At 40.6% G+C, this 21,807-nt stretch overlaps 1 protein-coding gene across 1 annotated transcript in view; it reads left to right on the top strand.

The window, feature by feature from the left end:
- CKAP2L (cytoskeleton associated protein 2-like) overlaps positions 1-17,064 on the top strand; it is a 28,356-nt gene extending 11,292 nt beyond the window's left edge. The window contains exons 5-9 of the mRNA XM_011953071.1: positions 1,175-1,382; positions 6,983-7,138; positions 10,683-10,746; positions 12,439-12,628; positions 14,349-17,064. Coding sequence (XP_011808461.1) covers positions 1,175-1,382; positions 6,983-7,138; positions 10,683-10,746; positions 12,439-12,628; positions 14,349-14,574 — 844 coding nt within the window. The 3' untranslated portion in view covers positions 14,575-17,064. The remainder of the gene's footprint in view (positions 1-1,174; positions 1,383-6,982; positions 7,139-10,682; positions 10,747-12,438; positions 12,629-14,348) is intronic.
- The last annotated feature ends 4,743 nt before the right edge of the window (positions 17,065-21,807 follow it).

The following is a 21,807-nucleotide window of genomic DNA, read 5'->3' on the forward strand; positions in this document are numbered from 1 at the left end:
GAGATCGTGCCACTTTACTCTAGCCTGGGCAACAGAGCAAAACTGTGTCTCAAAAACAAAAAAAAACTGCAAGGGTACCTGAGCTCCTAGAGGGGGTGAGTGACAGGGAGACTAGTGTGATACCAGATTGGAGAGGTAGGCAGAAGCCAGATTACACTGTGCCTTTCAGCCATGGAAAATATGTTGAATTTTATTCCAAGAGCCATGGAAAGTCCTTGGCAGTGACACAGCCTGGGGTGCTATTTACCAAAGTAAGAAAAATTTGAAACAGATGCAGAGATGAAAATCGAGAACTTTGTTTGGGACAGTATTAAATTTGAAATGCACAGTATTAAATTTGAAATGCCTGTCAGACATCAAAAGATATCAACTAGGCAGTGGGTTTTACAAAGTTTGGGGATCCAGGGAGAGATCTGGGCTGAAATGTACACTTGAAAGTCATTATTAATATGTAGTTGTAATTTAAAGAAACTGGAGTGCCTACATCCAAACATGAGGTCTACATGTCTTGGTGCCCCTACCCCCAAAAAGCAGTCTGTCACCTGCTTAGAAGCTGGAGTGGAAAAGGTGAACAGTGGCGGACAGCAAGATTGAGGACTTGGCACTATCAGAGCCAGCTACTTAAGAGCCCTGAAATTACAGGTCTAGCTTATGAAGGAGTCACGTCTGGTCAAGAGAGGGCTAAGGAACTAGGTTAAGTGGGTCGCTTCCCACACCAAGACCTTATTGAGGGTAGAATGCAGGCTTGGTAGGTTTGGGTTGAGTGACAGTTTATGGTGAGAGAAATGAAGTGCTAAGTTAGTCATCTCAAAAATAGAGGGATGTCTTAGGAAAGCAAGTGTCAAGTAGCACATAGTGAAGTGAAAACTTTCAAAGAATAATAATAATCACAAATTCTATTTGAAGTCTGAAGTGCTGGCCACGTGTAATCTAGGAATCTTGGTGTCTGCCTTCTCATGGGTGGGCGCAACCCAGTGCTACCATTACCCATTACTTTTTTCTCTTGCATCAATGTCTGCATCTATTTTTATTAATTGTTTTTTAATTCCATTCTCCTGATTTTGTCTGTAGTTGAAAGTAATTATACTCGATCTATACATATCATATACTTTAGCAGCTTGACTGTGTTTAAAAATAAATAAATAAAACCACTCTCCCTTTAATTGAATTTCAGGAAACAACTAGAAGAATGGCAGAAATCTAAGGGAAAAATCTATAAACGGCCCCCTATGGAAATTAAAACAAAAAGAAAAGTAATAAAGGAAATGAATATTTCATTCTGGAAGAGCATTGAAAAAGAAGAGGAGGAAAAGAAAGCACAACTCGAACTGTCCAGTAAAATTAACAACACTCTGACAGAATGTCTGAACCTCATCGAAGGGGTGAGTGAAGAAGATAAGTTCCTCCAGCTTTGGCCCAAAGTCTTAGAATTTTTGGACATTTTTCTTAAATATAGTATAGGAGAGATACCCTTCATCTAAGCAGAAACTTAGCTACTCTTTTAAATATGGAGTAATAATAGCAATAATAATAATAATAACATGCCCATAAACAGTGGCTTTTGTATGTCTGCGCTTTTATAAGCACTTAGCTGAGATTACCTCACATAATTATAACCACTGTTACTATGATCACTTTACAAACGAAACTGAGGCACAAAGAAGTTGGAAAACTAATCCAAATAAACTGGCTCCAAAAGGAACTTTGCTTTCTTTGCGTATCAGGTTCTGAAGAGTACACATTTAACATTGAAACTGAAGTCAGAAGGCAAGTTTATATGTAAAGTTGAAGTATTCTAAATACTCTGGGTAGCTATAAGTAGTATTTAAATTTTATCTTGGATTCTGCAGATAAGGATAAAATAGATGATAGGCAAAGAGTATGATGGTAGGCAAGGAAAAATATATTAATAAAAAATGATGGAATAAACTTCTATACTAAGATCCTTCCCTAAAGCAAAACTCATTCAGTCCTTTGGCTGGTAATGTTGAACATCAGCCAAAAAAAGAAAAAGTTCAGTTTAAATCTACCCCAGGCAACATTTTCACAACAGCCAGTTAAATATTAACATTTCTCCTTGTGGAATTAAACTTGAGTTCTTTTTCTTTTCCTCTTTTGTTTTTGTTGTATTATTTTAAAACATGAGTACCTTTTTATTATTAAAATCATTTCAAACAATACAGATAAATGATCAGCCCTCTCCCTCTATAACATGCATATTTAGGCATCCCAGACTTCTCTCTGGAGGTGACCACCATTGCCATTCTTTCTGTTTTCATGCATGTCCATAGAGTATAGGTGTGGAGAGAAAGGAAGTATTATATGTTTGTGAGTTGGAATTCTTTTATTCACTTTTTTATGTACTTTGGTTGTCTTGTGTTTTCCTAGTACCAATGTTATGCTGACTTAGGCGGATGAGTTGAGTGTTTTCCTTTTTGTCCTGTACACTGAAAATAGTTTGTATGACATGAGAATTATTTTTATTTTTTGAAGGTTTGATAAAAACTTGCCCATAAAAATCATCTGGACCGTGTTTCTTTGGAGGATAATTTTGTATATATCCTCTCAATTTATTATGGGGTCATTGCTCTATTTAGGGTTCATATATCTTGAGTCAACTTGAGTAATGTTGTGACTTTTTAAAAATTAGACTTGCCAAAGATTTTTTCTCATTAATCTTTTTAAAAGACCTCAAGTTTTATTGATTATTTTTTCTCTTGCATCAATGTCTGCATCTATTTTTATATTTATTGCTCTTTTCCTAGCTTTTTAATTGAAACCTTAGATCATTTAAAAGTGAGAATTTCTTTTTTTTTATAAATATGTTCAATGCTATAGCAGATTTGCCTCTGAATTTTACTTTGGTCATATTATGTGTCAGGGTGAAGTCTGAAGAACAAACCACAGAAATAATGTAATTGGTTACACAGTATCTTATGTGGGTTCTCTAGAGGTGAACCCTAAGAGGAGAATCTCTGTGAAAGTAGTTTATTCGGAAGACACTCCAGGGAAAACTGGGAGGGGAGTGAAGTTGTAGGATCAGAAAAGCGAGTCCATGGAGGGTGACTGGCACAGCCCCACAGGGATGTTCTGGAGACAGTGTTACTCTCACATCTCTCCGAGTCATCCTGATCAGAGGCACGGGAGCTCCAGTGTTCAAGCTTCCATTGTCATTTATTCATGGCTGCCTCAGGCGGACAAGAATTCTCAAGGCACTTCCCACTCTCTGGTCACATACAAGGGAGCACAGATGCTGGCTGTGAAAGCACACAGTGAGCGCTCAAAATGCTGAAGGGATCAGAAGGGGTGCAGGTGCTATACACAGGTCTGACAGCAAAAAGGAACCTGAGGTAACAGTGGTGATAACTGCAGGAAGCAGCTAGTACCCACTAGGTCTAGGGGAACAAAGAGAGGTTAGGGTATCAAAACCAAGAAGCAGGAGAGACAAACCCTGGTAGAAACGGGACTCCCAACTGTAAGGAAGGCATACTACCCAGCAGATGCTGGAGGAGAGGCCCTGCAGGGCTGGGGCTCAGATTTTGAGGAAAAGATACTCTCCATTTGGTGCTCCTGCCTTTGAAGCTGCACAGGGAGGTGGGCTCTGAGGGGGGAATGGGAGGAAAAAAGATGGAGGCTAGGACCAACTGTTGCTGCCAGGGCGAGGGACCATTGCTGGGGTAAGGAAAGCAAATAGGCCGAAGCAAGTGTCTTCCTTCTCCATCCCTGCAGCCTCCCTCTCGTGCCCCCTAGTGGCAGAGCTGAGCAGGGAGCTGGTGCCCAGCAGAAAGTGGTTTACAAGTTTCAACCCCAGCATCACAACGCAGAGGATGGGTTTTGGGGCTGACACACAGAAGCTTCCTAACTGACATATCTTCTCATTGTTCATTTCTGAATAGCTTGAGATTCCCATTTTGAGTTCTTTAACCCAAAAAATATCTTAGAAGAATATCTTTTAATTTCCAGATTTGTAGTTTTTTTTCTGGTGTTAATTTCTAATTATATTGCATTGTAGTTGGTGAATGTGGCCTATGTGTACTCTACTTGATGGATTTTCTTGAAATTTTCTTTGTGGTCTTAATATCTGATCATTCTTGGTAAATATTCCAAAAGTGTTTGAAAAGAATGTATATCCTATTTTGTTTATTTGATCCATTGCTTTCTGAAAGAAATAGGCAAAAGTCTCTCCCTGGCACTGTGATTAGTCATTGACAATTTCTCTTCATATGTCTGTCAATTTTTACTTTCTATTTTTCTGTTATGTTGTTAGGTACAGAAAGATTCATGATTTGCTTTTGTCTGATTAATTTTGCCACACCTGCTTTTTGTTGTTAGAATATGTCTGGTAGTTCTTTTTCCATCCCTTTCCTTTAAACCTTCATGTGTTGACTTATTTTAGGTATGTCTCATATAAATGCACACAGTTACATTTTTTAAACAAATCTGAAACTCTCTGCTTTTAAAAAGCAAATTTAGTTCATACGCATTTATTATGATGACTTGTATGTTTAAACTTATGCCGGCCATTTTGTTTTGTAATTCAGCTTACATGAATTCTTTTTTTTCCTCATTTCTGTGCTTGATCTAGTTTTATTTCATAAGAAAAATAATACACTGAAATGAAAATAAAGTGGTAGATGTAAGCTCAAACATGATTTGCAGAATATATATCATATTCTTCTTGAAGTTCCTTTTTTGGTTTGTTTTTTTTAAGAGACAGGGTTTCACTCTGTTGCCTAGATTGGAGTGCAGTGATGCCATCATAACTCACTGCAACTTTGAACTCCTGGGTGGATGCAAGCGAACCTCCACCTCAGCCTCCCGAGCAACTAGGACTACAGGTACACACCACTGCACCCATTATTGTTTACATTTTTTTGTAGATACAGGGTCTCACTGTGTTGCCCAGGCTGGTCTCAAACTCCTAGCCTCAAGCAGTCCTCTGCCTCAGCCTCCCAAAGTGCTGGGATTACAGGTATGAACCACCCACTGCGCCTGGCCTGCAGTTACTTTTGTTTCTAGTCTTTCATGTGAGTTCTAAAGTTTACTCACTAGTAAATTTATGATTTTTGAATGGCAAACGTTTTGAGTCTGTATTCTCGTGAAACTGTTATTTTGCCTTCATGCTGGAATCATAGTTTGGCTGGGGGAAATTTCTTAATTTCAGCTTGTTTTCCCTGGAAAAATTTAAGTGAATGCTTCATTTTCTTTCTTGCATCTGGAGTTGTTGATTTGTTAATGTCTCACTTCAGTCTGATTCTCATTCCTTTATAGATAATCCTTTTCTTCCCCCTCTCTGGAAGCTTTTATGATTTTCTTTTTATCTTTGGTTTTCTAAGTTTTTATATTTTTTTCTCCCATTCATCCTACTTAGCTCTCTGAGAGCCTTTCAGTCTGAACAACTGTTTCTTTGTTCATTTCTTGAAAGTTTTCTCCTACAACCACTTTGTGTGTTTAACTTTGTTCCTTCTAGAAACTCTCTTAGATGGATATTAGAATTATTGAGTAATGGATATATCCTTCAGAATTCTAAATACTGTTTTCATACTGTTTGTTGTTCTGTTGCACTGGTTTCTAGGAGGATTTCACAGCTGAATTTTCAGCTCACAGATGTATCTTCAGCGGTGCCCGTGCAATTGTTCTACCCTTCTATTGGTTATTTTTCCTAACAGCCCATTCTAGTTTCATGATAGCAATACAGTCTCATCACTCTGAAGATATTGACTGTGATACTCTTAAAAATATTCCTCTTTGCTCCAGTGTTCATTCTTGTTTGTTGAATTTTATGCTTCTTTCATGTAGTGTTGGTTTTCTCAAATGTTAGTGATTCTCAGTTGTGAACTTAACCTCTTTGTGTCTCCCCCATTTCAATAGCAGTAGATAGTGCTGCTTGGCTGAGTGTGCCAATACCTGGATTTCTGGACATGGTAGTGCTCCCCATTCCTCTGGGTCCATATCCCTGTCCTGCTTGCAGCACAAGCCAGAAGGGAACCAAACCAGTGAATCCATTTCAAAGTTTCTTTTTGTGGGGTTTAGCCCTGTTTCATAAACACCTGCGTAAATCCCCAACACATACACACATATACCCCTATGACCTTTGCACGCCTGTGTCATTCTTTACATTGCTATTAGTCCTATGGAAATTCTGATCACTACTCAGTGTTCTCATTATTATAAATATGGAATATTATGACTATGTAAGAAATGTTTATGATATGTTTTGTTTTTGTACCATGTAAAAATGAACATATTTCGTACCTTCAGCTATGATAAACATTTTCTACTTGGTCTTATATAACTCTTAAAATTTAATGATGAGGAAGCCAGGCACAGTGGCTCATGCCTGTGGTCTCAGCTACTTGAGAGGCTAAGGTGGGAGGATTGCCTGATCCCAGGAGGTAGAGGTTGCAGCGCATTGTGATCGTACCACTGCACTCCAGCACTCCTGGGCAGCAGAGTGAGACCTTGTCTCAAAAAAAAAAAAAAAATTAGGCCAGGTGTGGTGGCTCATGCCTGTAATCCTAGAACTTTGAGAGGCCGAGGCAGGCGGATCACGAGGTCAGGAGATCAAGACCATCCAGGCTAACACAGTGAAACCCCGTTTCTACTAAAAATACAAACAATTAGCCGAGCGTGTGGTGGCACGTGCCTGTAGTCCCAGCTACTCGGGAGGCTGAGGCCAGAGACTTGCTTGAACCCGGGAGGTGGAGGTTGCAGTGAGCTGAGATCATGCCACTGCACTCCAGCCTGGCGACAGAGCGAGACTCCATCTCAAAAAAAAAAGTCTCAAATCATTAAAATGGATAATTAAAACAGGTGCATTTTATTACATGTACATTGTACCTCAGTAAAATTGACTTTTTTTATAGTTCAAAAATATTAGTGATCAAACCAATTTCTGTATACCTGCTGTAATAAATATTAGAAGATGTGAGACTAACAGTGAAATGGAATAATTACCTCTGGATATTTTGGTTTTTTTCAGGGTGTACCTTCTGATGAAATACTTAACATATTGTCCAGCATTCCTGAAGCTGAAAAATTCGCTAAATTCTGGATCTGCAAAGCAAAGTTGTTGGCAAGTAAAGGCACCTTTGATGTTATCGGGCTATATGAAGAGGCCATTAAAAATGGGGCAACAGTGAGTATCTGTCTTGGGTGGGTAACTTCTTAAAATTCTCTTTCATGTGAGTTCTCTGTTGTTGTTTATAATATGGTGGTTAGAAGGTTGCAACATCGGTATCCAACACTTATAAAGTAATACCTTACCATAAAGAACCTAAAAATATATTAAACCCAATACATCAACATCCTTAAGTCAGTAATTCAGAGCCATTACATAAATAACTTTTAATTTGAAAGTTTATTAAGAAAAACTATATAGTTATTTACAAAAACTGCATCAAATAGCTTTATAACGCTTTTCATTAAAATGTCATTTTCCATGTCATATTCCATATTCTGTGGTACCTTTTTCCATAATGGTTCAAAATCAGAATTGTACATGCACATAGTTCAAACAGTCAAGTAGTTTGGTGAGTTTCGTTCAGTAAGGCCTCTGTCTTCCTTCCCTGCCATTTCCCCCTTCCCAGAGCAAACTGATTATTTTTATATTAACCTCTGTAGTTTCAGAAAACATGTTTCTGTTTCTTGATTTTTCAGTTTTAGATATGATTTATGGAATTCCAGCTATGCAGAATGAAGATTTAGCCCTCTTTCACACATACATACGCAGATCCCCAGTGCGCACAAATACACACCCCTATTTACCATCCTTATAGACCTTTGCCATTCTTCATACTTTCATTAGAGTCATGGAAATTCTGAGGTCACTATTTAGCATTCACATTGTTAATGAATATATAAGAAATATATCAGTATGTTGAGCCATGTAATATATACTATGATTACTTTACCTTTCAAGCAGAACTTTCTACTCTTCCTGGAGTTACTGTCTTGTTTTGCCTTTGCTTAGTTTTCTGAGTATTTATATATAATTAAGTCACAAACTCTAATTGTCTGAGTTCCTCAATACTTTGAAAACATCAGATAGTCTACTGATTTCTTTTCCTTAGAGACCTTTCTCCTAGACCCTTCTGGCTTATTCCAGACTGAACAAGTTGCACTTTACTGCCATCTTCACCAGCTGTCTTTCTGGGATCTCTTTACCATCACCTTTAGATTCCCTTTACATCCTTCTTAAGTTGGGTGGATCCCTTGTTTTTTAGAACCCATATCAGTTTTCTTCTTTCTACATTTTCTGTTTCTTCTCCAATGTTTTTCATTTCTTTCTCTCTCGTTGTTATTGTTTGTTCTATTTTGTTTTGTTCTCTATTCATTAAACGCTTTACACAGATGCTGGTGAAACTGGGCTCTTTGCACATACATAAAGTAGGTCTGAAAAAGCTTATTTAAAACTCTAGACACATGGATGGGGCTTCACCACAGGGTGATCTGGCTGAGTTGATTAGTTAGAAAACCCTCAATATCAGTATCTTTAGGTCGTTACTCTTAAGCTGGACAAGTTCTCTGCAGAAGTATGTTCCAATCTCCTTCCTGGGAGCTAGAAACCAGACTGCCAGTGCTGTGGGAGAGAAGAGAGCAGGGAGTCTCAACCCTCAACATGGAAACTTTTGCTTATCTCCTTTTCTGAGAAAGCACCCTATCCCAATCTTGCATGATTTCCCTCAGAGACTTGGAGAATACATCCCCAGTTTTCTGTTAGGATGAAGGGAGTCAGACACAGTTACCAGGCAGGGTGCAGGGTGGATTTGGAAGTCTGACTGCTTTTTGAACAGATGTTAAAGAATCCTCCTAATTTGGGCCCTACCACACATTCCTGAGCCGTTCTGCCACACATTCCTGAGCCGTTCTGCCAGCTTGTTTCTCAGCCACACTGCCAGCTTGGGATTTGGCTCTCTCAAGTCAATCAAATTGTTTACCTCTCTTCCTTCTGCATTGAAGCTTCCAAAACCTTATCACCATTTATTCTCTCCTATGTTTTGTGGTTATTGCCTCTTTTTAATCCCTTTATTATCCTTTCAGTTGCTTTTCAAGAGCGATTAGAAATAAAGGTATATTTAATCCACCATCTTTAACCAGAAAGCTATACAAATGTAAAATACACTTGATGAATGTTTTATGGAATTCACTCTTTGTAATATATTCTATGTGTTTATTCCCATTCATTTAGCTGAAATCATAATTCTCTTTTGGATTTTGAAAAAAATCTATGGAAAGCTTTGCTTTTATGCTTTATTGTCAGTTTATATCTATTTGATACAGAGTCACAGGTAAGGAAGACAAACTTCCAACTATACTGTTCTTGTGGGAAAGTACAACTTCTGCTTCATGGCATAGTTTACATACTTGAAAAATGAAGGCTATCTCAGATAATTTTATCAGAAAATTACTTTTCCATAAAAGTTTTTTGTTTTTTTTCCAAGTATGTTAACAAATAAAAGAAGAAAGAAAGGAAAAGCTGGAGAAAATTGCCTAAAATGCCTACAAAGATTGTATCTTGGCCGGGCAGAGTGACTCATCCCTGTAATCTCAGCACTTTGGGAGGCCGAGGCAGGCGGATCACCTGAGGTCAGGAGTTCGAGACCAGCCTGGCCAACATGGCGAAACCCCATCTCTACTAAAAATAGAAAAATTAGCCAGATGGGGTGGTGCATGCCTATAATCCCAGCTATTCGGGAGGCAGAGGCAGCAGAATCACTTGAACCCTGGAAGTGGAGTTTCTAGTGAGCTGATACCGCACCACTGCCCTCCAGCTTGGGTGACAGAGACTCCCTCTCATAAAAAATTGTATTTGGGGCTGGGTACAGTGGCTCACACCTGTAAGTAATCCCAGCACTTTGGGAGGCTGAGGCAGGTGGATCACGAGGTCAGGAGATCAAGACCATCCTGGCTAACATGGTAAAACCCCGTTTCTACTAAAAATACAAAAAATTAGCCGGGTGTGGTGGTGGGCACCTGTAGTCCCAGCTACTCAGGAGACTGAGGCAGGAGAATGGCGCCCAGGAGGCAGAGCTTGCAGTGAACCGAAATCACGCCACTGCACTCCAGCCTGGGTGACAGAGCAAGACTCCATCTCAAAAAAAAATTGTATTTGGTCGATGGAATTATGGGTGATTTCATTTGTTAAGCTTAACCTATTGTTCAATTTTTCTATAATATATATATGACTTTTATGATAAAAGAATCGCTTGAATCCGGGAGGCGGAGGTTGCAGTGAGCTGAGATCACACCACTGTACTCCAGCCTGGGACACAGCGAGACTCGTCTCAAGAAAATAAATAAATATATATATTATGCATTTTCTGTATGGCTAGCTTTACATCATTGGGCGAGAATCTTTATGCGGGAATACATATTTGATGTGTTATACAAATCAATAGGAAAATAGAATTCAATGTAGACAAATTACATTATGGACAACTTTAAATACATCTGTTGATTAAGTCAAGTGTGCCAACACTTAATCATAATTTTCTGTGTTCCTTTATTTTTCTCATGAAGCTGTAAAACTGTCAAGCTAGACAAAAGACTTATAGTTAGACGAGATTTTAAAAGGAAACATTTTTATTATAAAACATTTGTTTGAAGTTAAAGTTCCTGAGCAAATTTTTTCCATGAATGTTTTTAAGATTTTGTATGTTTTCTTTCTTCCTTCCTTCCAGCCAATACAAGAGTTGCGGGAAGTTGTTCTTAATATTTTGCAAGACTCAAACAAAACCACAGAAGGTACCATTATTTTTGTATTTAAATTCATCTTCTCTAGCTGTACCAGTAAAAGTCATCCAGGACATATAGGAAAAAGAAGAAAAGAATTATCCCCTTGAAATGCTTCTCACTTCTTGGTTTCCATGACCTGGCCCTTTCAGCCATTGTCATCAGCTGATTTATTTGTGTGATTACAAGTAAATACACTGCTCAACACTGAACAAAGGTTGTTTCCACCAGAACAGCCTAGACTGCAGTGTCCTACTTCCCTGGAATCCTAGATGGGAGAAGACAAACAGCTCTTTACTGGAAGAGACTGAGGCAGAAAGGAAAAATGCCTTAAGTTACATGTTTAATCATAATAAACCCACCAACATACTCATCTAAATTTGTTATCCCTTTAAAAATAGCTATCTCAGGAATCTCGTCAATTGATTGACCGTTACTGTCAGTGGTCATAACCTTTAGAAGACTTCTATGAGAAATATATTGTGCCAATCACAAGTGACATTATAATTGCTTATGATACTTGTGGTATGAATGGAAAGAAAAAACAAGCTATCCTTAGAAAATAAATTGGATTCTTGTTATCTTAGAAGGTGACAAATCTTTGTCCTTTAATAGTAGATTTAGGCTGTATAATCCTAGCACTTTGGGAGACCAAGGCAGGTGGATCACCTAGGTCAGGAGTTCGAGACCAGCCTGACCAACATGGTGAACAACCTTGTCTTAAAAATATATGTATATGTGTGTGTGTGTGTGTGTGTGTGTATATATATATATATATATATATGAAAATTAGCCGGTTGTGGTGGTGCGTGCCTGTAATCCCAGCTACTCAGGAGGCTGAGACAGGAGAATCGCTTGAACCCAGGAAGTAAGAGTTTGGAGTGAGCCAAGATTGCGCCACTGCACTCCAGCCTGGGCAACAAGAGCAAAACTCCATCTCAAAAAAAAAGAGTAGACTTAACTGGGGAACAATCCGGTCGTGTAGCTAAGTAACTTACTACATGTGGGAAGAAGGACATAAAATAGATGTACGTAATAGTAGATTGTTTGGGAATGAGACTACAATTCAGATATTTGGTTAAAACATGACTGTTCTTGAATAAAAAGAGAAGACAGGAATCCATGCCTTTGTTGCACCCTCTTGGCCTCACTTAGGGTGTCAGCCTCTAGCCACGGTGTGCCTGGCACAGTCTGATTTCCTTCCTTTCATTTTCGTGATTGTGTTTGGGCTACCATGAAAACTTAATGCAAGACAGTTTTTACCCACTGTCCAAGGCAGTAACCATGTGGTCATCCTGGGTAGGAATGGGATTGGGAGGTTGTGTGAGTTAACCTTAATGACTCAAGAAAATTGATCCAAGGTGTGGTGTAAGGGTAGAAGGCCAGTGATAGTCCCTAAGAGAGTTCTCTTGAGAGTGAATAGGAGACTGGGGATGTGTTCAGAGTCTTGAAAGGGTGTCAGGAATCTACCTACAGCTGTTTGCAGGGCTGGCTAGGAGGGTAGCCTGATGTAGCAGGACATTGCTACAGGGCTTAACATGAAAAAACAAGTTATAGGTCACACCTCAAATCAATCACTATTCAGTATGTGGAGCCCATGAAGATCACTGGGAAATCATTGTATGTTTGTATTTTTCATTATTGATTTTTAGTTGAAATATTAAGTTGCTAAATCTTACTTCCTTCATGATCTTACATACACAGGAATTACTTCTGATTCTTTAGTTACTGAAACTAATATAACATCAGTGGAAGAGCTGGCCAAGAAGATGGAATCTGTGAAGTCTTGTCTTTCTCCAAAAAAGAGGGAACAAGTCATGGCAACACCCCAAATAGCCAAGGCAGAACAGCATAATTATCCTGGTATCAAATTACAGATTGGTCCAATCCCTAGGTAAGCAGACTCTAAAGCAGGCTTTGTGTTTACACACTTAATTCTAGCCCAAGTCTCAGTTTTTCCTTCATAGATCTAGAGTAACAGCAGCTTATAGATACTTCTGCTTCATATGAGGTTCAAATGGCTTAATCCATCTTTGGCATTCACGAAAGAACTGAGAATGAGGGGAGGTTGGAACCATTGACAGGAAGGTCTGTGTCTTTTCTTTGCACACACCATCCCCCTTTCACCACCCTAATGAGACCTGACCTGCAGTGAGGAAAGTACTGCCAGAGTCAGGAGGGGTATTAGAATGCAGTCACCCCTGCCCTCCTAAGGTCTCTCCTACCTTTTCACTCTCATTTGTCCTGCACTTGCAGATCCTATCTGCCTTTCCTGCAAGTCCTGACACAGTTGAGTAGGGTTAGGGCAATAAGATGGGGCACAAAGTCCCAAGCAGGAGCAAACTCTGTAGCTGTGGGAGGAAAGGGACAGTGAATACCCCTCTAAGAACAGGGAGAGCAGTGGAGTATGTACTAGTCAGAGACTGCTCATAAAGTCAGAAGCGTTTTATTTTGTAACGAGTATAAATTTAAGGCAGAATCCATAGTAATTTAAGGAGTCATGTCAGGGCATCAGTGTCATTTTCTAAAATGTGAGTGTAGCACCACTCTTCTCTGATCATGATCTGGAAAGAATTCCAGACAAGGGCACCAAGACAACAGTTCTGTGTTTTAGTTTCCTGGAAAGCACAGCTGAGCCTCTTCCAATCCTAAACTCTCTGAGACACACCATTTTCCCACTACAGGAAAAAGAGCTGGGCATGGTGGCTCACACCGGTAATCCTGTCACTTTGGTAGGCCAAGCAGGAGGATTGCTTGAGCCTAGGAGTTCAAGACTGCCCTGGGCAGCACAGGGAGACCCCAACTCTTTGAAAAACAAAGATCAGCCAGGCATGCTGGCACGTGTCTGTGCTCCCACTTGCTTGAAAGGCTGCGGTGGGCAGATGCCTTGATCCTAGGAGGTGGAGGCTGCAATGCGCTGTGATTGCACCACTGGACGCTAGCCTGGGCAACAGAGTGACCCTGTCTTTAAAAAAATTTTAAAAAAAGCTAGAAAGAATCTTGGAATTCATTAATTCAACCAAATTTGATATTAGGCCCCATTTCCTGAAAACCTGTCACCTGTTTTGAAAACTTATAGAATAAATAAACACCAACTGCCAAATATTTGCAAAATATTTTATTATTCAAATAAAAGTCACACTTCATACTTAATTCAATAAATCCTTATGCTTACGCCATCCAAGAACAGATGGACACCACCCAATACATTCTGGAAATCAGGGAAAAGCCTTTTTTTTTGAGACTGGGGTCTTGCCATGTTGCCCAGACGGAAATACAATGGTGTGATCATAGCTCACTGCAACCTTGACCTTCTGGGCTCAAGCAGTCCTCCCACTTCACCCACCTGAGTAGCTGGGATTACAGGCATGTGCCACCATGCCCAGCTAATTTTTATATTTTTTGGTAGAGATAGTGTCTTACTAGGTTGCCCAGGCTGGTCTTGAACTCCTGGAAAAAGCCATCTTCAGATGAAAGCTGCTCTAGACATATCTCTTGCATCGCCCTATGTTAAAATATCTTCCCTGTTTTTGTTATGGAATAAGAAACAAAAAATAATAAAGAGACTTGTTTTAAATGATAAGGTTTTTAATGCATCTCTTGCTGTCTCTCAGAATAAATGGGATGCCAGAAGCGCAAGACATGAAACTTATCACTCCTGTACGGCGTTCGTCGAGGATTGAGCGAGCAGTGTCCCGCTACCCGGAAATGCTGCAGGAACACGATTTGGTAGTGGCTTCTCTTGATGAACTGTTAGAAATGGAAGAAACAAGATGTTTTATATTCCGTAGAAATGAGGCTTTGCCTGTAACACTGGGGTTTCAAACCCCTGAATCATAATTTCTTGATGCTTTTTTTTAAAAAGGTGTTTCAGAACCTCCATAAGACAAGAAGTATTCTTGTCCAAGTGACCTGGAAAAAAGTGTGTAATAGAGAGGCATCGTGGATGCAGATTATGGACTCTCAGGACTTAAGTAATTCACTGGGCTTAGTCTCAAATTTTATCTCCCCATGGGAAAATCTTTGCTTTATGTGTTTAAGACTGTAGTTTGCCAGTCTTACAGTATACATAAATTTCAAACTTTTTAATACCCTACAACTATGATAAAAATTTATACTTTATTGATCTACTTTAATCCCAACATAGTTTTTTATATCAGAAGGTTGGTCCCACAATATAATGGGACTTTTCTTTCTGCACCCACCTTAGCAGAGGGCAAGTCCTTTCATCGTGGAAGTTCTGAACTTTGACACTAGCTTGACAGGCTGAATGGACCTTGACAGATGGCCAAGTCAAAACCCCTCATTTTACAGATGAGCTTATGCTAGCTGTGCCTTTGCTCAGAGATCATAAATTTATGTGTGATCTCTGACTTCCATCACAGTATCCTTGTAAATGAGAGATAATTCTTGTTTTTCCTGTGCCAGGTCTCAGATGAAACACAATCCTGAATGGGCGTGGCCATCTAGCTTTTATATCCAAATCTAGTTTTGCATTTGTTACTCAAACACTTCAAGTAACAAAAGGGGGGCAGGGGAGAGGGGTGGGGAGTGGACACTGGCTTCTTCACTTCAGTTCTTTGCTCAGCTAGGGGATAGCTGGCCTGAGAAGGCAGTGCAAGCCCCAGAGACTGTTGTAGGTTGCTTTTTCTTCCTCCTGGGCAACTTATTTGTGGAAAGGTTTTACCTTAGTCATTATGTAAATATAATGTGTAGAAAAACCTAGTCAACACATTTTAAATTTTGGCTTTCTTAATATTTAAGTATTACCTTAAAACAACATTAAATTTCTGTTAGTTCCTGCTTGTTTATCTTACTTATTTTAGAAAACTGTGATAATGGCTTTGCATAGAGAATTAGGAGTTTGTCTAAGGATACACCAGTTGGCTGTCCCAAGAAACCTCACAAGGAACATTCATTACCAAGGAGAATGGACTTTGATCAAAGGTCTATGAGCCTCATCCAGGAACTAGATTTTTTTAAGGAACGCAGATCTATTTCTGAAAATCAGATTTATAATAAAGCTAAAAAAAACTGAGCTGTAAACCTGTAATAGCAGCAGACTTTCAATAAGAGATAGACTCTTACAACTCAATTGTAGAAAAACAAATAATTAAAAATGGGCAAAGGACCTGAACAGACATTTCTCCAAAGAAGACATAAAAAATGGCCAATAGGTATAGATATGAAAAGGAGTTCAGCATCATTAATTTTAAGAATAATGTAAATTAAAACCACTGTGACCTATCACCTCACTCTATAAGAATGACTTATTAACAAGACATGAGATAAATGTTGATGAGATTGTGGAGAAAAGAGAACCCTAGTACACTGTTGGTGGGCATGTAGATTGGTGCAGCCGTTATGGAAAACAGTATGGAGGCTCCTAAAGAAATCAAAAATAGAACTGTTACGTGACCCTCTTCCAGTAGGTATGTACCCAAACAAGATGAAATCACCGGCCAGGTGCGGTGACTCGTGCCTGTAATCCCAGCGCTTTGGGGTGGGTGAATCACCTGAGATCAGGAGATCGAGACCAACTTGACCAACATGGTGAAGCCCTGTCTCTACTAAAAATACAAAAATTAGCCGGGCGTGGTGACGGGCACCTGTAATCTCAGCTACTCAGGAGGCTGAGGCAGGAAAATCACTTGAACTCGGGAGGTGGAGGTTGCAGTGAGCCAGAATCACATCACTATACTCCAGCCTGTGTTACAGGGCAAGACATCGTCTCAAAAACAAAAAGATTAAATCGTCACCTCATAAAGATATCTACACTCCCATGTTTGTGGCAGTGTTATTCTCAATAGCCAAGATGTGGAAACAACCTAAATGCCCATCAATGGACAAATAAAAGAAAATATGGCATATGCATGCCATGGAATAGTATTCATCCTTGGAAAAGAGAGAGTTCTTGCTGTTTGCCACAACATAGATGGACCTGGAGAACATGCTAAGTGAAATAAGCCAGACACAAGGAGAAATACTGCATGATATCACATGTGGAATATTTAATTTTTTTAAAAAAAGGAGCTCAAGTACACAAACAGTGCTTACCATAGATTGGAGAAGAGGAAATGGGGAGATGTAGGCCAAGGATACAAAATAGCAGATAAGACGAACAAGCCTAGAGATAGGGCTAAAGTTAATACAATTGTGTTAGGATTTTTGTTAAGTAAGTAGATTTTAGCTGCTCTTATCACATGAAAAACTGTGAGATGATAATGTTAATCTGCTTCACTATAGCAACCATTTTATTATCTATGTGTATCCCATAACATCATGTTGTAAATCCTAAATATACCTAACAAAATAAAATTGTCACCAAAATGCAGGAATTAGAGTTAACTTTACCTGTGAAGCCAAATAATGCTCAGAGGGCTGCTTAGAGATCACAGAGTCTGAACATGGGACTTAGAGGAATCAAATATTGAAAATCACCAGGCTTAGAGAGTCTGAAGCGAGTCCTGTGTTAGGAATATTCTTGCCTCAGATCTCAGACGCTGTCCTAAGTCCGTTGACCAGGTTCTCATGATTGATCCTGCACTGCCATCCATTGCTTGTGCGCTTACTTTTTTTCTGGCTTCTAGAATGGTCCATCTTTGCCACCTAAATCCCTCCCCTGACCCCAGGCCTAGGAGTCAGTTGTCTCTTTATGGTGGTTTTATGTCTCTCTCCTCAAAACCATTGTCTTGAGATTAAAGATTAGTTCTCAAAAGAGCAGTTTTATTTTCTGTATTGCTAGTTGCTTGCAGGATGTCTCACAGTATTACCCTGGGTACCAGCAATAACAGTGTAGGTTGAACTGTTGGTGTCGAATAATGTATCAGTTTCAAAATGGCAAGTTGGAGGTTTTGAACAGCCTCGTCAGACTATAGAGTCTTCCAGACACAAAAGGATGTGGAAATGATTGTGGATGGTACAGCAGCTGCAGAAAACTGCACCCTAATTCTGGGGCTCTTTGTAGATAATCAGTAACCCTCTTGTTTAGTAAATAGCTGCTCCTAGACATAGGGAGCAAGAAAGAGGGAGAGTGGAAAAGAAAGAAGGTGGGCCCGTAATTTGGGAAGGAGCTTCATAGGGAATTGTAGTGGAAATACGGGCCTTTGCAGAAATAAGCCTAACGTTGTTCAGGGATGGCTTTTTAGAGGAGGTGAGTGTAAAGCAAGTTTTAAAGAAAGAAAGGTGGGGGGATTATGTATGGTAGCTCTGTGCAGAATGACCATGAACCAGAAGACAGAGGAGAAGCATGATGGTTCACATTTATTAGTGCTCACTATGCCAGGCACTCGACTGAGTCTTTTACATACTATAAAATACTGTTCCTGAGGCTGGGCATGGTACCTCATGCCTGTAATCCCAGCACTTTGGGAAGTCGAGGCGGGTGAATCATCTGACGTCAGGAGTTTGAGACCAGCCTGGCCAACCCATCTACTAAAAATACAAGCGTTAGCCAAGTGTGGTGGTTGTGCCTGTGATCCCAGCTGTTCAGGAGGCTGAGGCAGAACTGCTTGAACCTGGGAGACAGAGGTTGCAGTGAGCCAAGATCGTGCCACTGCATCCCAGCCTGGACGACAGAGCAAGACTCAGTCTCAAAAAAAAAAAAAGAAAGTTCTTGCCTGCTGGCATGTACTCCCCCTTCTAATAAAAGCACCCCAAACTGGGTGTGGTGGCTCACACCTAGCACTTTGGGAGACCGAGGTGAGCCGATCACTTGAGGCCAAGAGTTCAAGACCATCCTGGCCAACGTAGTGAAACCCTGTCTTTACTAAAAATACAAAAATTAGCCAGGTGTGGTGGGTGCGCCTGTAGTCCCAGCTATCCGGGAGGCTGAGGCAGCAGAATCACTTGAACCCGGGAAACAAAGGGGCAGTGAGCCAAGATCACACCACTGCATACCAGCCTAGGCGACAGAACAAGACTCTGTCTCACAAAAAAAGCACCCCAATTTCCCTACTACCACCTCTTTCCTGCTGACAATCTACGTGGTTTAAGAAGAATGGGCTCAACCCCAGTATAAGCATGTGACCCAGGCCTGGCAAAGCCAAACTGGGCATTTCCCTGGCCAGTGGCATTGATTGGAGGATGGGATAGTGTCTCACAACCAGTGAGGCATCATTTCCCAGACTTTCATTAGATACTTCCTGGTAGAGTAGCTGAAAAGAGAGAAATCTGGAGTTTGGGGACAGCCATCTTATAACCCCATGGACAAAACCTGCCAGAGAATAGTACCAACATGGAATAAACTTGAGAGTTGGAGAGAGCAAACTATGTCCAGTGCCTGATTTGACTCCCTGGTTAATGCTATGCCTGGAGCTGGGCTAACCCTGGACTTTTTAGTTATATGAGCCAATAAATTCTCTTTTTTCTCAAACCAATTTCATTAGGTTTCCTTTAGTTGCTAAAGAAAAAATCCTGACTAATGTACACACACACACACACACACAGTCTCTTATAATAGCATAGAAAACCCTTATTTAGTGCTTACTCTGGCCAAGCTCCGTGTCCGTTATCTCACTATACCCTTACAATAGCTTTATGACATGGTTATGGAAACAGAGTAGTTAGTAAATGTCAGTCCTGCAATTTCAAAATCAGGGCTGTCTGGCTTCAGGTCCGGAACTTTTAACTCCTATCTCTATTTAAAGTAAGGAAATGAGGACTAGGGTGATGATAAGGAAACAACACATCTGAGCAAGATAAATTATTGAACTGTTCCCAGTTTACCAAGCAGGAATCACTGTGACAGCCAAAGTACTGTCATTTATTCTACAAATAAATGATCACATTTTTACCACTAGTTCACTACCCCAGAGATGCTGCTTCTGTTCTCTTCATTTCCTGACTGCTCAAGACGATGCCAGAATGAGATGTCAATTCAGCTGCTGTCACTAGTCCCAAATGGAAATGCGTCTCTCTCACATCAGCCATCCAAGTGACAGCCCAATGCTAATCTAATGCCAAGTCCAGACTATGTCTGTCTTGTGACTCCACCATCCCTCGGAGGCAGCCTCGTCCATGTGGCCAAAGAAGGCTCCCAACCAACTTCGCTCTCCAGCCAGCTGGAAGGGGGAAGAGAGGAAGGGGAAGGCACACCCCTCCTAAGGTCACAGATTGGAAGTTGGACCATTACTTCTGTCCAGAATTTAGGGGCCAGCACTTGGTCACATGTCCCCACCCATCTAAAGAAGCAGGGAAATGTGTATCAGATGGCCACATGCCCAGCTAAAAATTCTTCCAGAAATGGGAGATGAATGTCAGTGTCTGCACACAGTCTTGGAAGCAATGGTGTGCTTCTGTCTCTAAGGTATAGATAAAACAAGAGTGCAGAGGTGACATCAGGTTAAAAAAAAAACAAAACTACCCAAATAGAATTATCTGTCCTACCTCCTAGCGAGACACATTCCTGAGAGTTTAGAAGCAGCGTTCTAATCCAAAGCCTTATGTCCTTTCTCCGCTTTCTCTTGTCTCATACTCTTTGCCTCGCCCCTTTCCCTGTAGTTCTACAAGAGTAATGATAAACTGGGTGACATGTGTTATTCAATAAAATACTGTAGACACAACAGTGAGCCAAAAGGACATTACCTTTTGAAGCTGAGAGTCTAGTGGGGACACATGTTAATCTAAGAACCACAAATGCAAGACTCCAAGGCCTGAGAAATAGAGGCCTATGAGCGAGGGACTAAAGAGAAACTGGTCTAGTCAGGGAGGTTAGCTGAGGGGAGAGCAGATGTAACAGGGAGAAGAGGCAGGGAATGGGCCGGGCATAGGAAAAGCACAGGAAAGGCCCTTTGGCCAACTCTCTCCTGCCCCTGCCCCTGCCCCTGCCTCTCTCCTCTCCCTCGCTAGGATCCCCTAAGGCATTTCTGCCAGATTGTTTATCCCTCAGTCCTTTTCTGTTTCCTCTCTACCCTGGGTAGGAATTCGAAGATTTGATTTTTGTAGTATTAGCTACTACACTATATTTCAGGACCTTTCTGGAAAAGTATGGGCTCTAGGGTCTGAGCAGTTTTTCTGATAAATACTATCCTTTAGCCCTTGAGTAAGAATCAAGTGTTTAAAGACACAGGCCAGTGAGACGTGGTATCTACCTGGAGAACCTGCCCCTGCAGGCTCTGGGACCTGAAAGTCAATCCAGGGAAAGGAAGGAAAGGCCTTAGCAGTGTCAAAGCTGCAAGCTTCCAAAATGCAAAGAAGATGTTTAAAAAAAAAAAAAAAAGATGCCGGACTCAGTGGCTCACGCCTATAATCCCTACACATTGAGAGGCCGAGGCAGGCGAATCACTTGAGGGCAGGAGTTTGAGACCAGCCTGGCCAACATGGTGAAACCCCGTCTCTACTAAAAATACAAAAATTAGCCAGGTGTGGTGGAGTGTGCCTGTAATCCCAACTACTCAGAGGTTGAGGCAGAAGAATTGCTTGAATCCGGGAGGTGGAGCTGAGATCGTGCCACTGCACTCCAGCCTGGGCGACAGAAAGAGACTCTGTCCCAAAAAAAAAAAGTAAACTCTCCAATTCCATGGCCCGTTGTCCCTTATTTATCCTCAGGTATCCAAGTGTTGCCATTGTTTATCCACAGAAAATGAAGCTAATGAAGTGTATCCTCAGACCCGTTCCTTCAGGGGTTCACTTTGTCATTTCAAACATACAGATTCAACCTAGGTCTCCATAGAATGCCAGATGATACCACTAACAGACAAAAAGTGAACTGTAGGAGTAAATTGCAATCAGTGACATCAAAACAATGATGCCTCAGCGCTTTAATACCACAGAGAAGCTTCTAACACACTCGAGAGTGAAGTTTTAAAATCATGACTATGACTTTTTATGTGTTTTAATGCGTATATACAAACTCAAAGACATTGGGGCTATCTCATTTAACATCTTTCGTAGTGACCCAGATGAAAAAGCAGTTAGTGAGGTATAGAGCCAATCAGGTTTTATTGTTCTTACTAGTAACAGAATCAGAAGTGTACAGAAGGCCGGGCGCGGTGGCTCAAGCCTGTAATCCCAGCACTTTGGGAGGCCGAGACGGGCGGATCACGAGGTCAGGAGATCGAGACTATCCTGGCT

The sequence above is a fragment of the Colobus angolensis genome, unplaced genomic scaffold, assembly GCF_000951035.1.
Source record: "Colobus angolensis palliatus isolate OR3802 unplaced genomic scaffold, Cang.pa_1.0 Scaffold356, whole genome shotgun sequence".
Classification (NCBI taxonomy): Eukaryota; Metazoa; Chordata; class Mammalia; order Primates; family Cercopithecidae; genus Colobus; species Colobus angolensis.